General features: G+C 42.1%; 1 protein-coding gene across 1 annotated transcript in view; it reads left to right on the top strand.

Annotated features, from left to right (window-relative positions):
* Nucleotides 1-15,444, top strand: part of RBFOX1 (RNA binding fox-1 homolog 1) — a 2,539,409-nt gene that overhangs the window by 1,106,097 nt on the left and 1,417,868 nt on the right. The window contains 1 exon segment of the mRNA XM_074383161.1: nucleotides 883-945. Coding sequence (XP_074239262.1) covers nucleotides 883-945 — 63 coding nt within the window.

The raw sequence follows: 15,444 nt of genomic DNA, 5'->3' as shown, positions 1-15,444 counted from the left end.
GAATGAGCATTATAGAATCCTGCAGTTCTAGAGTCGAAAGGACATTTAGAATTTATTTTATCCAAACTAATTCCCAGGAGGAAAATCCACAATGATATATCTGAAATGTCAACTTCCAGTCTTCCCTCGAACACCTCCTGCGACAAGAGCTCATGGTGTAAGAGAAGAATACAGCAGAGTAGTTCCAAGCTTGTTGTGTAATTGTCCGAGTTCAAATTCAGGCTTCATGATGTCTATGCATGTCTTGTGAACGATGGGAGCTGTCTGGGCCTCAGTTTCCTCTTCTGAAATAGAGGAGATAATAACACCTTCTTTATTGGGATCTGAGAGGATGTAATGAAAATCTATTGAAGAACTGAATCATTTTCTTTTTCTTTTCTTTTCTTTTCATTTATTTATTTATTTATTTATTTTGAGACAGAGTCTCGCTCTGTCACCAAGGCTGGCTGGGGTGCAGTGGCTCTGTCTCAGCTCACTGCAAGCTCCCCTTCCTGAGTTTAAGTGATTCTCCTGCCTCAGCCTCCCAAGCAGCTGGGACTATTGGCATGCACCACCATGCCCCACTAATATTTTTGTATTTTTAGTAGAGATGGGGTTTCACCATCTTGGCCAAGATGGTCTTGATCTCCTGACCTCATGATCCACCCACCTCAGACTTCCAAAGTGCTGGGATTACAGGCGTGAACCACTGCACCCGGCCTCATTTTCATGGTCATGATCATCATCATCATCGTCACCATCATTGCATCATTGCCGTTAAATTCACAGTAGAGTCAGAACTTATTTTGGAGGGTGTTCAATATTACTGTAACAAAAACCTTGTAGACAAAATTCAAGAATACATTCCTTGATACTAAAGTCTTTCCCCATTTTCTTCTTCAGGAAACTGCTCGAAGAACTCATGCAAGTGGAACTTACAGCTTCCTTGATCAGACTCAGCATTCAGTAAGTGCAACCCATTTAGAACATTCATTCCCTAAATATATCCATTTTTTGATCTTGTTCTCTGTGAAAAGCTCTTTTGTGAAGACTTGAAGTTGTTACAAAAACTTTGCTGCCTGCTTGTGTCTTTCTCTTCTGCTCTATTGTACCAGAGATGAGCAGAGGGCTGGCAAGGTAAAACCGCCCTCTGTAAGCCCTCCCTCCCCAACGAACCTGGGAAATGGGTGAGATTATCAATGGGTTAACTGCGCTTTTATCAGCTGGGGATTAAAATATAATGTGGTTTTGGTTTCCTTTTCCCCCTCTGAGGTTTTCTCATCTGGAGACATTCTGTCCCCCTTCTGAGACACATGACCCTGCAAAGTAGAAAGAAATGCCAGCAAACACAGATCAGTTACTGAGAGCATGTGTTTCTTGAGGCATTTAGGAACAATTCATTTGCTCTTTTTGAGCTGGAATACGTGACTGTGATACAAAAATGACTGAAAAATAAATTTCGTACTTTAAGATGCTGGGGTACATTTTAGAAATTTCATTTGTTTTCAGCAAGTAAGCACTTTTCCGCTTTCTGCCTTCCTTATCGCATGCAAGGACTTTATTTCTGGTGAAGCTAGCAGTATTTTGCCCAATTTTCTCTGCTTTTTTTTTTTTTTTTTTTTTTTTTTTTTTGTAATACATATGTGCACTAGCATTCGGGGTATCACCTTCACAAAGTCTCTGATATCAGCCCTCCTCGGCAATAGTTTTGTGGGTAAACACCTTGCTGTAGGAATAAATCTATAATAATTTAATAATAAATATCAAAATTTTAAAAGGCTAACTGAAAGAAATATTTATTTTTCAAGATGTAGCTTCCTTCATAGGAATGCAGAATTTCTTATCAGGTTCTACTTCTGAAGAGTGCTGGAGTATAATTTGATACATTAAATATCAGCCCATGTCATAAAGGAGCAGGTAGAATTGGAGGTCATGGGACTCCAGGCCTGGGAGAGGCTGATCAAAGGGAATTCTTTTGCCCTCAGTGGGATTGCAGGACTCTTTCTATTGCCTTAGAATTTGCATATTCAAATGCAGAGAAGAAGAAGGCGGGGTTACAAAGAAGTAAAAGAATGGTGTATTCGCTGTTAGCTACATCAGAATTACTTAGTGTAACCCTGATCAGCTAAAGCTTGTATCACACGGGAGATTAGACTTGTATCTTTTGTTCCTGGTAATAAAGGAAATTCCATCTCTAATTCCCTACATGCCACATCTATCTTTTCATGTCTTTGAAGTTCAGGCTTCAGCATTTCTTGAAAACTGGGAGGTTTTGTAGGTAAAAAGGAGGGGCCTGTTTGGCTTGAAGTCTGTTCAGATCTATTTGGTGTAAAGTTAAATATGCTTCTTACTTTATCTTTTCCTGTTTCAAGCAGCATCTTTCTCCTAGATGCCTTCGTTGGTGCTGGGGCAGGGAGGGGAGGGATGGAGGACAGAAGGTTTCAAGGATGAGTTTTTAGATCATATATGACCTTCCCATTCCTCTGCCTGCTGAACGTGATTCAAATTGCTGCTTATCTGAAAGAAATTATTGTTCCAACCCTGCACGGGGACTGAAACTTCTAACCTAAGGGAGGCTGTGGTCCCTAAGATAATTAGTACAGGGAGCTCATGTTAATTTGTCTATGGATATGGTATTTCCGTATCTACAACTGCCATCTAAAGACAGACATAAAAAGGTATTAATTGACTGCTCTATGCCAGTGAATATATGTGATCATTTTTAAAAAATCATTTTAGAAAGGAATAGGGGCTGGGCGCAGTGGCTCACACCAGTAATCCCAGCACTTTGGAAGGCCAAGGAGGGTGGATCATGAGGTCAGGAGTTTGAGGCCATCCTGGCCAACGTAGTGAAACCCTGTCTCTACTAAAAATACAAAACAATTAGCTAGGCGTGGTGGCGGGCACCTGTAATCCCAGCTACTTGGGAGGCTGAGGCAGGAGGATCACTTGAACCTGGGAGGTGGATCCGAGACAGCGCCACTGCACTCCAGCCCAGGCAACAGTATGAGACTACATCTCAAAAAAAAAAAAAAAAAAAAAAAAGAGGAGAGACCTAAGCTAAGATGCATGCTTGCCATGCAGTGCCCTGTACTGCCTCACCTGGACTTCCCAGAGTCCCTCTCAGCAGGAAGGCCCTCACCAGACATGCCTCCTTTACCTTGGACTTCTCAGCCTTCAGAAGTGTAAGAAATAAATTCATTAAAAAAAAAAAAAAAAGAAAAAGAAAGGAAGAAATGGCAAGATGCCTCACTGGGAGGTTTATGGGTACTGACGCAGCTCAGTGTATCTAGTAGGTTTCCAGCCTTGCCTTGGGATTGCAGCTTCTCTGGTACAGAGAATCTCAGTCCACTTCTGAAACCGAGAGGACACTCACTTCCCCTGGAGCAAAGATTGAGTTCTGGGAGGCCACTTGGTTATCAGGAAGGCAGATGATTTGGTATCTAAGCTGGCCACATGCCTGGGTTTTGTGTGTTCTTTACCTATAACATGTTGGATACATGCTGGTTGAGAAATTGCTCCAGCCTCTCACAGGATTTTAGCAGAAGTAATGAATTAGCAGTTGGAATTTGTTCATGGCTGACACGGGGCTTGAACTGATGTTGTGAAGAACTCCGTATTTTAGTCTGAATCACGGTTTTGATGTATCCATTGGCTTCAGACAATTACTTTTCATTTCCTGCTTCCACAGTTTGGTTTATTCTTGTTTAAATTTTTTTCTGGAATGTTTCCTTGGCCTCAGGACCCTATGGATTGCTGGTTGTTCAATACTATATTACATCTGATTACATCCACAGCATTTACTGTAGTGCCAGTAGACCAGAAGTACTTGTTGGATGTAACAATGGTCAAACAGGTGCAAGAAGCGAAAGACGAATAGGTAGATAAATGCATCTTAACTCCTCATGGAGTATTGTGTAAGTGGGAGAAAGATAGCTTTCACATTAGACAAGACACCAGTATGGGTCTTTCCCATGCTTGATGTTTATTCCCTCAATATTCTTCCAAGCTTTCACTTCCGTTTTGACAGGTTTAGATAGAATAACAGATTGATTCATGCACATGATGTAGAGAGTCAGGTCCCAGAAACCAGCATCTGTTTTGCAGCCATTCGCATCCCTTTGTTGTAATCTGTACGCTAAAGGGAAAGCCACACAAAGCTCATAGTACCAGGGTCAGTAGTGGAACTTAAGCCTCAGCGTGATTTTCTGCAACTTGAAAATTTAGCTTCCAAGTGAAGGTTCCCTTGACCTCTGTTTATCTGTCAGGTTAAAAATCTCATGGCTTGCTGTGTCACATTTATAATTAATTAATTAACTGTGCAAACCTTAATTTTACGTTTGTCTTTTTCTTTGGTCTAGTGCCATCCAGTACCCATTTCTGTGATTATAGGACTATTTTTCTTTCTCCAAGTCTTAAGGAGGTATAATGGACAAATAAGAATTACATCCATTTCAAAGGTATAATAATAATATAATGGGCTTTGGTGACTCAGAAGCGGAAGGCTGGGAGGAGAGCAGAAGGAGAAGGGAGGGATAGGAAGAACTGAAAAGACGGTGGATTTGCTGTTAGCTACATCAGAATGACTGAGCATAACCCTGATCAGCTTATGCTTGTATCACACAGGAGATTAGACTCGCAGCTTTTGTTCCTCATAATAAAGGAAATTCCATCTCTCATTCCCTACCTGCTACATCTATCTTTTCACGCCTTTGAAGTTCAGGCTTCAGCATTTCCTGAAAATTGGGAGGTTTTGTAAGTATTGGGTACAGTGTATGCTGCTTGGGTGATGGGTGAGCCAAAATTTCAGAAATCACCACGAAAGGACTTATCTATGTAACCAAAACCACCTGTACCCTCAAAACTGTTAAGAATGAAACATTTTTTTAATTGTATAGATTTAAGGTGTATATGAGATACGTTAATATGCATATACCTTGTGGAATGATTACCACATTGAAGCTACTTTACATACTTATCACCTTACATAGTTCACCCTGTTAAGAGAATAGATTCAGAATACTCTTTGTCTGTGCTGTTCAATATGGTAACTACCAGCCAGATGGAGCAATTGAACGCTTGAAATGTGGTTATTGCACCTGAAAACTAAGTGGTTTTTTAAAAACACTATTTAAAAATATTTTCTATTACTTTTATTACTACTATTATTATTATTATTATTCTAATTAGACAGAGTCTCACTCTGTTGCCCAGGCTCGAGTGCAATGGCACAATCTCAGCTCACTACAACCTCCGCCTCCCGGGTTCAAGCAATTCTCCTGCCTCAGCCTCCCAAGTAGTTGGGATTATAGGCACATACCCCCACACCTGACTAATTTTTATATTTTTAGTAGAGACATGGTTTCACCATGTTAGCCAGGCTGGTCTCAAACTCCTGATCTCAGATGATCTACCTGCCTTGGCCTCCCAAAGTGCTGGGATTACAGGTATGAGCCATCACATCCGTCTGTGTTACTTTATTTTTAATTGACAAATAATAATTGCACATATTCATCGGGTACATAGTGATGTTTTTATACATATACTGTATAGTAATCAGATCAGGTAGTTAGCATATCAATCATCTCAAATATTTATCATTTCTTTGTATCGGGAGAGTTCATTAATTTAAATTGAAGAACATGCGGCCAGTAATCTGCTGGTGTATTGTTGTTCAGGATGGCTTTAGGCCAGAGGCCTTATAAATACAGGGGCTAGGTCAGAATTGTCCGTCCTTGTACCTAGGCTGATACTTAGTTGTTATAGATCAATTAGGACTCTGATTGATAAATTGCTACTGTCTCAAGCCCCAAAGTGTCCTCTATTCCCTGCCTTTCCATATGTTCTGCTTCCTTGCATTTACCCTTGATCCAGAACTAAAGGTTTAATAGTCCCCTGGGACACTGCTCAATGCCACAGCATCCGTCTATTCTAACTGGTTGGTGCCTCGTGCATGCTGATTATTCAATAGTATATCACCTCTGGTTATTTCCACGGCATCTACTGTAGTGCTGGCGTATAGCTGACCATCAGTACATGTTGGATATAATAATGGTCAAGCAAATAGAGGGATGGAAGGATGAAGAGATAGATAAACGCATCTCGCCTTCTGATGGGTTATTACGAAAGTGAGAGAAATACAACATTGACGAGATGAGAGACACTATTGGTCTTTCCGATGGCTGGTTTTTATTCCCTCAGTATTCGTCTTCAAAGCTTTCGTTTCTATGTTGATAGGTCTAGAATAAGAGTCTCCAAATCCATCACTGAATTCTGATGCCATATGCAGCAAGGATTGCTATATGCATCTTCACTTATTTCTGTCGGTCACTTATGGCTCCCAGTGCCTGACGCTTGAAATCAGACCACATCTCACTCACTCACCCATGGGCACTAGTCTCCTCCCTGGAACTTTGGTCCCAGAGCTTTAGTTGTTATTGACATCGTCTTGTTTTTCATCCACCGCAAGGGATAAGTGAGTGTTTTCTCTGTATCTTCTAGGAGCCTTGTTTTCATTTCCTCTGTTGGCATATTGCTCCAGGTACTTCTTACTTACATATCTGGGGATTCTTTTTAAGTAGCCTTCACACCTAAAACCACCTTCCCCTGGATCCCATCCCACAGATTGAGGGAATGATACTCTTGAAATATGAATATCATCTAGTTAGTTGGTCAATAAACAAATCCCTACCTAATATTTTACCTTCTCTCCGTGAATCCCTAGATACCTTTTATTCCAGCGAAGCAAGTTGATCTCTTGATATCTAAACATGTTGATTTCCCAGCTCTAAGCACTTGCCACACTTGGTCTCACCAGCTGGGATATCCTTTCCTAGTCTTTTAGTCAACACTTCTGTGTAGATCTCTGTTAAGCCCTCCTGATAATAAATTTTTTCTCTGTCTACTTCAGTTACTTGATTGCCCCTTGTAGGATAAAGAAAATCCTAAGCCAACTTTCAAGGTAAAAAGTTGACCCTATGATCATATTTCAGAGTCTGGGTTTCAGTGCAGCAGGCAAGAGTGGAACAGGGTAAGGAGGTATCAAAAGAAAAACAGCAATGATTGCCTTCCAGGGAGGTGCGATTCTTTCACATGCAAAATTCAGCAGATGGGTTGCAAGTTGAAGAGGTTAAAAGGTGCCAGTTGGAATACAAGAGGGAGAGAGAACGTAGTCTAGCACACAGAACAGGCATGACCTAGGGCATTACCTTAATTCATGATCAGCCACAGGGTTGGTTTCATGCCAGATGCATTCAGAGTATGTGGTCTGGAAGGACAAACTCATTCAGATAATGCCCACTGACCATCCCGTTTGCTTTGACACTTCACTGTCCCCCAGCCACCCCCACACACTCTTGTTTACACTTTCCCTATCAATGTCTCTTATCTCTCCTAAGCTGCTGCATAGCAGAGCTCTTTTCCTGGCTTCCCTCCACTATACAAGGGGCAGGAACTCTGCAGATCTTTTTTGATTGAATGAGTAGGTGAGGAAGGGAGGAGAGACAGAGAAGGTGGAGAGAGACAAAGAGAAGGGAGAGAGATAAAAGAACAAAGATTCCTTCTGCTTCTTTATTGTTAGGACAGAGGAGGATGATAAAGAATGGAAGGTTTAAGGGAAGTCTGTATGGTAGTAGTTTGGGTAAGGAAGAGGGAAGCCCGGGCAGCACCTCACTGTCAGCCTTGTTCTTCTCCATCATTTTCACCCCGTTAAAATCTGCCACAGGGCTCATGACACTCTCTGATGACCACCTTTACTGCCTGTGCACAGTCTGCCTTCCCAACTGGACTGGAGGCGTTCTGAGGGCGTAGGGTGTGTCTGTCTTGCTTACTGCTGTATCCTTAGCACCTATAAAAGTCACAAGCAGGTGCATATTTTGAATGAGTTTTTTATTGAATTGCATGAATTAGTGCTGTGATGGTGATCACAGTCTGTACTTTTAAATGACTCTTCTGTCATCAGTGACTGCCCAGAGTACACCCACACCCCAAACATAGATCAACCTTTGAAAAATGAAGGGAGCAATGCTTGTGATTTGACCACATAAGTGTCTTTTGAAAATATTGTCTATTTGTTTAATGTTTTTTAATTTCGGTAAATTTAGAGGTTGCAAGTATGGTGTCCATGCATGGATGTATTGCATAGTGGTATGGTCTGGGCTTTTGTGTGTGTGTGTGATGGAGTGTCACTCTTTCACCCAGGTGGGAGTACAGTGGTGTGTTACCCATCAGCTCACTGCAACCTCCACCTTCAAGGTTCAAGCTATTCTAGTGCCTCAGCCCACCAATTAGCTGGGATTACAGGTGTGCGCCATCATGCCCAGCTCGTGTTTGTATTTTTAGTAGAGAGAGGGTTTACCATGTTGGCCAGTCTGGTCTCAAACTCGTGACTTGAAGTGATCCACCCTCTTCAGCCTCCAAAGTGCTAGAATTACAGGCGTGAGCCACAGCACAGGCCAACTCTGGACTTTTAGCATAACCATCACCTTAATAGTGTACCCTGTATTCATTAAATAATTTATCATCCCTCAGCTTTCCCCCACTCTCCCACCCTTCTGAATCTCCATAGTTAATACTCGAAGTCCACAGGTCCACTTGATTTGGCTCCCACGTATAAGAATCACACAACTCTTAACAACACATTTGACCAATCTGGTTTCACTTTTCTCATTGCAATACTGATAATAAGAAATTGAATCAGAATCAAGTGTCAGTTCATTCTCACATTGCTATAAAGAGATACCTCAGACTGGGCAATTTATAAAGAAGAGAGATTTAATTGGCTCACAGAGGCACAGGCTATACAGGAAGCATGATGCTGGCATCTGCTCAGCTTCTGGGGAAGCCTCAGGAAACTTACTATTATATCAGAAGCCACAGTGGGAGCCGACCTGTCTTAAATGGCCAGAGCAGAAGCAAGAGAGACAGAGGAGGCTCCACACACTTCAAACAACCAGATCTTGTTATAACTCACTCATTGCAAGGACAGTGCCAAGGAGATGGTACTAAACGATTCATGAGAAACAGCCCCCATGATTTAATCACCTGCCACTTGGCCCCACCTCCAACGTTGGAGATCACAATTCAATTCTGATTTGGGTAAAGACACATGCTCTATATCAAATGGTCTTTAACTAGGGCCCCATCCCACGTGGAATTCAGAAAACAAACAAGAGATACAGAAACCAGGCCACAGAAGTGAAGGTTGAAGGGAAGTATCATTATCTCAGCAAGGCAGAGATGAACGAGTTATGACCAGAACCAGTCAGTCCCTCCCAGGCCCACTTGTGTACAAAAATTAGCCCATTTTCTCTTGGACAAGAGAGAGTACTGATTGCGTTGGGGTCACCACCTGAGACACTGATCACCATCTGCGCAGGTCTGTCCTGCAGACCCTGACTCAGCGATGGATGAATGAAATAGACATGTGCAGTACAATGATTTGAGTGGGTGAGGGATGATCATCAGTGGCTCAGAGGGCGACTGCAGCTAACCGACCCCTACTTACTGTTTCCGTTTGCATTTATTCAGTACAGATTTAATAATAGAGGTTCTAAGTCAACATGCTTGTGGATATTAACGTGCTTAAAAGAGTGGTTTTACGAATGATAAAAGGTTTTGGTTTTGGGGCCAAAATAAACACCATTAACCAGTAATCCCCTTTCTTTTTTACTTTGTTTTGAGATGGAGTTTCTCTCTCATTGCCCAGGCTGGCATGCAATGGCATGATCTCGGCTCACTGCAACCTCCGCCTCTCACGTTCAAGCAATTCTCTGTCTCAGCCTTCCAAGTAGCTGGGATTACAGGCACGTGCCACCATGCCCATCTACTTTTTGTATTTTTAGTAGAGACAGGGTTTCACCATGTTGACCGGGATGGTCTCAATCTCCTGACTTCGTGATCTGCCTGCTTCGGCCTCTCAAAGTGCTGGGATTACAGGCATTGAGCCACTGCTCCCAGCCAGTAATCCACTTACAACCTCACCCCAAGAGGACCATTCAGCACAAAGTTTACATGAGTAAACAGAGTCAAAGACAAAGGAAATGTGAGGCAAACAGACTTACTTAGAGAAGCTTCTGTTTATCCATAATCTTCATCCTATTACTTAATGCTCTACAATAGAAACTGACTGCCTTCAGCCCATTCCATAAGTTAATAAAAACCTTTGGGTCTTCCAAAAGGTTTGAGACTATAATCTTGCAACTTTCCCTAGCATTTCCCTTAATATTTTGCCAACCACACCAAATGAATCTCAGCAGTGTACGACATAGCTAAATTAGGTTTGCAACTACAACAGAACAGACATTTTGCTTTCTCTTGGCTATAATGAGAAACTGATGTTAATATAGTTTGATCCACATTCAGGGTTGTACTAAAGAATCACAGGAAAGGTACCCAGCCTTGGTGGCTCATGCTTATAAACCCGGAACTTTGGGAGGCTGAGGTGGGAGGATCACTTGAGATTAGGAGTTTGAGACCAGCCTGGGCAATATAGTGACACTCTATCTCCAAAAAAAAAATGTTTTAAAAAGTTATCCAGGCATGGTGGTGTGCACCTGTGGTCCCAGCTACTTCAGTAGCTGAGGCAGGAAGATGACATGAGCCCAGGATTCTAAGGCTGCAGTGAGCTGATTATGCCACTGCATTCCAGCCTGGAGGAAGCAAAGCCCTGTCTGAAAAAAAGGTGACTTAAGAATTGTAAAGAATGAAAGCAAGTTTCACCTGCATTCACCTTCTATTGGCTTTAACACATATGAGGTGAAATCTTTCTATTTATCATAATCATTCACCAGTTACCAATAAAAGGAAAACAGTAATGGTATTTTTGCTGAATCCCTTCATTTAAGCTATAGAATAGCTCTGCTTGCTGTCTCAACCTGAGGATGTAGGGTTGTTTTCTGAAGACACTGGTGAATCTGGAATCACTTGATTCCTACTGGTGATTCCTGTAGAAGGCTATGGAAGTCGCAAAGAATGAACCAAAATTTTGATGAAATAGGCTTGTTAATAAGATACAGTAAAGGAATTTGGTTTCTCCAGATGCAGGAGGCTAGGAATTTCTTTCAACTTTTGAGAAGCTCCAAAGCAAAAAACAAAAACGAAAACAAAAACAAAAAAACCCACCAACTTTGTCCATGTGTCGATAGCCAGAATGTTTTTTTTTTTTTTTTCTTTTCTAAAATGTATGCTTAGTTTCTTTTGAATTCAGGTGGTTATTTGCAGATCCTTGCTTCAGAAAATACCAGCCCAACTCCATGCCTGACTTACAGTTGGCACTCATTAGACAGTAATAATGATTGCTGCTATTGCTGTTCAGAATGATTACATACTGAGAAGGAATCTCCTGTCCTACTGATTGACTTGTGTGCAGGAGGTGTGTATACATGCAAATGCATTGGTAGAAAATTGGTTAACTCTCATTGGACCTCAGTCCATCTGTCTAAGGATAATAAATTGTCTTGCAAAATGGGATGGTGGTACATTCCAGCTCAGGTTGCAATGACATTGATGTAGAAGTCAACATTTTTGTTTTTGTTTTGAGATGGAGTTTGTTCTTTTTACCCAGGCTGAAGTGCAATGGCACTATCTCAGCTCACTGCAACCTCAGCCTTCTGGGTTCAAGTGATTCTCCTGTCTCAGCCTCCCGCATGCTCAGATTAGAGGCACCCACCACTACACCTGGCTAATTTGGGGGATTTTTTAGTAGAGACAGGGTTTCACCATGTCAGCTAGGCTGGTCTCAAACTACTGACCTCAGGTGAGTCACCTGCCTCAGCCTCCCAAAGTACTGGGATTACAGGCAGGAGCCACCACAGCTGTCCAGAGGTCAACATTCTTGTATTAGTAATGCCATCATTCCTTCCTTCGGTCATGCACAAATAGCTATGGAAAACTTTTGATGTTGGATTCTTGCTGAGTACCAAGGATATCATAGTGAACAGACAGACATGGTGCCATACAGTCATAACATTGAAAGGTAAAGTGAAATCTTAAAGTAAATAAAATGATCCATGTTACATTAACTGTCACTAACTAGCCATTCCCAGGGAGGGCTCAGAATGATGTGATTAGTTTGATTTCAGACATGAGGGAGAACCAAGGAGTATCCCAGATAGAAGTACTTTCTTCTCTTTGTCCCAGCCCAGCTTTTCTCTTTTCTCATCTAGCTGTCTTTCTTCACCCTTCCCGGAGGACGTTGCCCTCTCAGGGTTGTTTCCTTGTCCAGTAATGACCATTTACACTTCACAGGGGGCAGACACTCCCACCGAGTCCATAAAGCTGCAGTCTGTGCAGAATCAATGCCCATTTACAGCTGCTAATGCGTTAATAACAGAAACGTCCGTGGCCATGACCTACCTGAGTCATTACGCGCTAATCATAGGAGGCAATTTCGAGCAGATCGACTGGTGATCGGTGTCCTCCCTGATGTGCAGGCAGTAGGACACACGGCTGCCTTCAACAGCCCCGGAGCAGATGGCCCGGGAGCATGATCACGCTATGGCTAGCGCAGGTCTGGCTCCAGGAAGGGGATTCCCCATGTCTTGCATGCAGAGTTGGGCTTTCTCGCCTGGAGGCTGTGCTCCAGATGCTTGCCTTTCATTTTGGAACAGAATCCAAATCTCAGTGACCTTCTTTGTGCTCATGTTAGACTTGTCACACAGACAACTCTCTGACAACATTGAGGACATGACATTCACCTGCGCCTGAATTGCTCTGATGCGCATCGCTATCCAGAAGCTACCGTCATTCCTTCTTGACTTTCCTCTGCAATCCCGGTCCAGATACATGGTCCAAAGCTGTGGTCCTCGTGGGCTTGTGGTTTGTGTTATTATTTCTTCCCTGAGCGGCTTGAGCATTATTTTACTTTACATGTTTCTCTCTCTTTCCCTGCGATCATAATTATAATGGCCACACAATATGTCATCAGTATGATGTTTTGACCCTTTATCTTAGAATATCTAGTAGGTTTCTGCTTTTCTCACTAACACCAGTATCACTAGAGTTCATTTCTTAGGACCTATAGTGTTTTCCTCTTTGGGGTAAGTGCCTGAGAAGTATTATTCAAAGGATAGAAGCATCTTTATGACTTTGGATATGTTTCGCTAACTCACTTTTTTAATGGATGTTGCTAATTTACAGTCAGTTCATTGTATTTTGGGCTTTCGACTCTTAGCTGCCTTTTATTTGCCCACAATGAGGACTCAGATTATATTTAAGAGGAACTAGGCAATGACTTTGAAATATGAGTCAAATAGAATCTATACCTTTAGGAAACTCACATAATAGGGAGGGAATCTTGGTTGGAAAATAACTCATCGGTCTATGACGTGATAGTGTCCAAGAAAAGAAAAAGGAATTTCAGAATACGTAGATTCTGGTGCACGACATTATTTCTGATGCAGATGAAAGCCAGGAGCCTCTCTCGTTGACTGATCTGTGATGAATGTTGTGTTATTTCCTGGCAACGGTTAGGAGAGTCTGGAAATCAGAGGTCTAATGGTTCTCCAATCTCGTGGATTACTGTTCTATCCGTAAATTCATGTATAAGGGCTTTGTTGCATGCCCTGTGTTCCCAGTCTAGTTTTATGGAGCATATACTCCGATAATAGCTTCTAAAAATTCACAGCCAGGCGTGGTGGCTCAAGCCTGTAATCCCAGCACTTTGGGAGGCCAAGGCGGGTGGATCACGAGGTCGAGAGATCGAGACCATCCTGGTCAACATGGTGAAACCCCGTCTCTACTAAAAGTGCAAAAAATTAGCTGGGCATGGTGGCGCGTGCCTGTAATCCCAGCTACTCAGGAGGCTGAGGCAGGAGAATTGCCTGAGCCCAGGAGGCGGAGTTTGCGGTGAGCCGAGATCGCGCCATTGCACTCCAGCCTGGGTAACAAGGGCGAAACTCCGTCTAAAAAAAAAAAAAAAAAAAAAATTCACTTGATGGAAACGTATAAAAGTTGTGCATTGACAATTTGAAATTGCAAAAATCTGGAACCAGCCCTAATGCCCATCAATCAATGAGTGGGTGAAGAAACTGTGACACACACACACACACACACACACACGCAATGGTATACTACTCAGCCATACAAAGAAATGAATTAATGACTTTTGCGGCAACCTGGATGGGATTGGAGACTATTAAGCTAAGTGCAGTAACTCAGGAATGGAAAACCAAGTATCAAACATTCTCACTCGTAATTGGGAGCTAAGCTATGACGATGCAAAGTCATAAGAATGGACTTTGGATACTTGAGGGGAAAAGGTGGAAGAGGGATGAGGGATAAAAGACTACAAATTGGGTGTGATGTATGCTGCTCGGGTGATGCCAGCACCCAAATCTCACACATTACCACTAAAGAACTCTCATGTAACCAAATACCATAGGCTCCCCCCAAAAAACCTATGGAAATAATTATTTTTTGATGTTGTGCATCATGAGGCAAAATAAACTAGGATTCTTTTGGATGTTTATGCTCAATAGACCCAATGGGTCACATCTACTAGTTCATTAAGATTCAAATAAAGAAGCAGCAGTCCCAGTAGAAAATGCATAGCCCAGGAGACAAACAAGCAGGGATTGAAATCTTGGCTCTCTATTCACCATATATGCGAAGTGGGAAAGTTACTTAATCCTTCTCAGCTGCAGTTTCATCTTCTGTAATGAGGATGACGATAGGAACTCATGGGTCCCTTGTGACCATTAAATACAAATTCCTTCTTGGGAGAAGGGGATGTCTGTTAGGGATAAATCTTTTAGTATAGAGAGTGGGACCCGGGGAGTATAGTTGGGCAGTGATCATTTCAACAAAAGGGAGTAGTGATTACTGCTCTGCTTATTTAGAGACAACCTTGAGCTCTGATGAGGAGGAAGAGAGAAAAGAGAAAATGAAAGGCAAGGATCCAATCAGCAAGTGGGTGGGAAGCAGATGTCTATGTGAAAGCTGGAGTCCCTAGGAAGTCAGTAGCTGGTTCTGAAGTTCATTTCGAAGTTGTCTGCTGTGTGGTCATCCAATCCCTCCAACTCTGTCTGTCTTTTTCTACCCTTCTTTCTAAAGTGAACCTTTTCTTTCAAAACTCATACTCAAAGTGGGTGACAGAGTGAGATTCTGTCTCAAGCAAACAAACAACAACAAAAATTAAAAAAAAAAACTAAACAAAAGGTGTATGAAGTTGATGTCTAGTATGATTTTTAAAATACAAACTTCTGCTGTGGAGACTTTCTTCCTCTTTCCCTTCTTCCTTATGTGAAGAAAGATGAGGAACATGAGCACACTGTACTATAATGTATATATGTGTATGTGTGTGTGTGTGTGTGTGTGTGTGTGCATATCTGTAGTTTAATACTTAGTATGCAAATATTCTAATAAAAAGTCATCAGGATAGGGAAGTAAAGGAAGGAGAACTATTCCAGGCTAAAGTTTAAAGATGCCTCATTATTCAGTGCACATGGTCCTACCCCTGCATAGTGG

The sequence above is a fragment of the Saimiri boliviensis genome, chromosome 12 (genome assembly GCF_048565385.1).
Source record: "Saimiri boliviensis isolate mSaiBol1 chromosome 12, mSaiBol1.pri, whole genome shotgun sequence".
Taxonomy (NCBI): domain Eukaryota; kingdom Metazoa; phylum Chordata; class Mammalia; order Primates; family Cebidae; genus Saimiri; species Saimiri boliviensis.
Note: the sequence above shows the minus strand (reverse complement) of the source record. Positions and strands in the feature narration are given on the sequence as shown.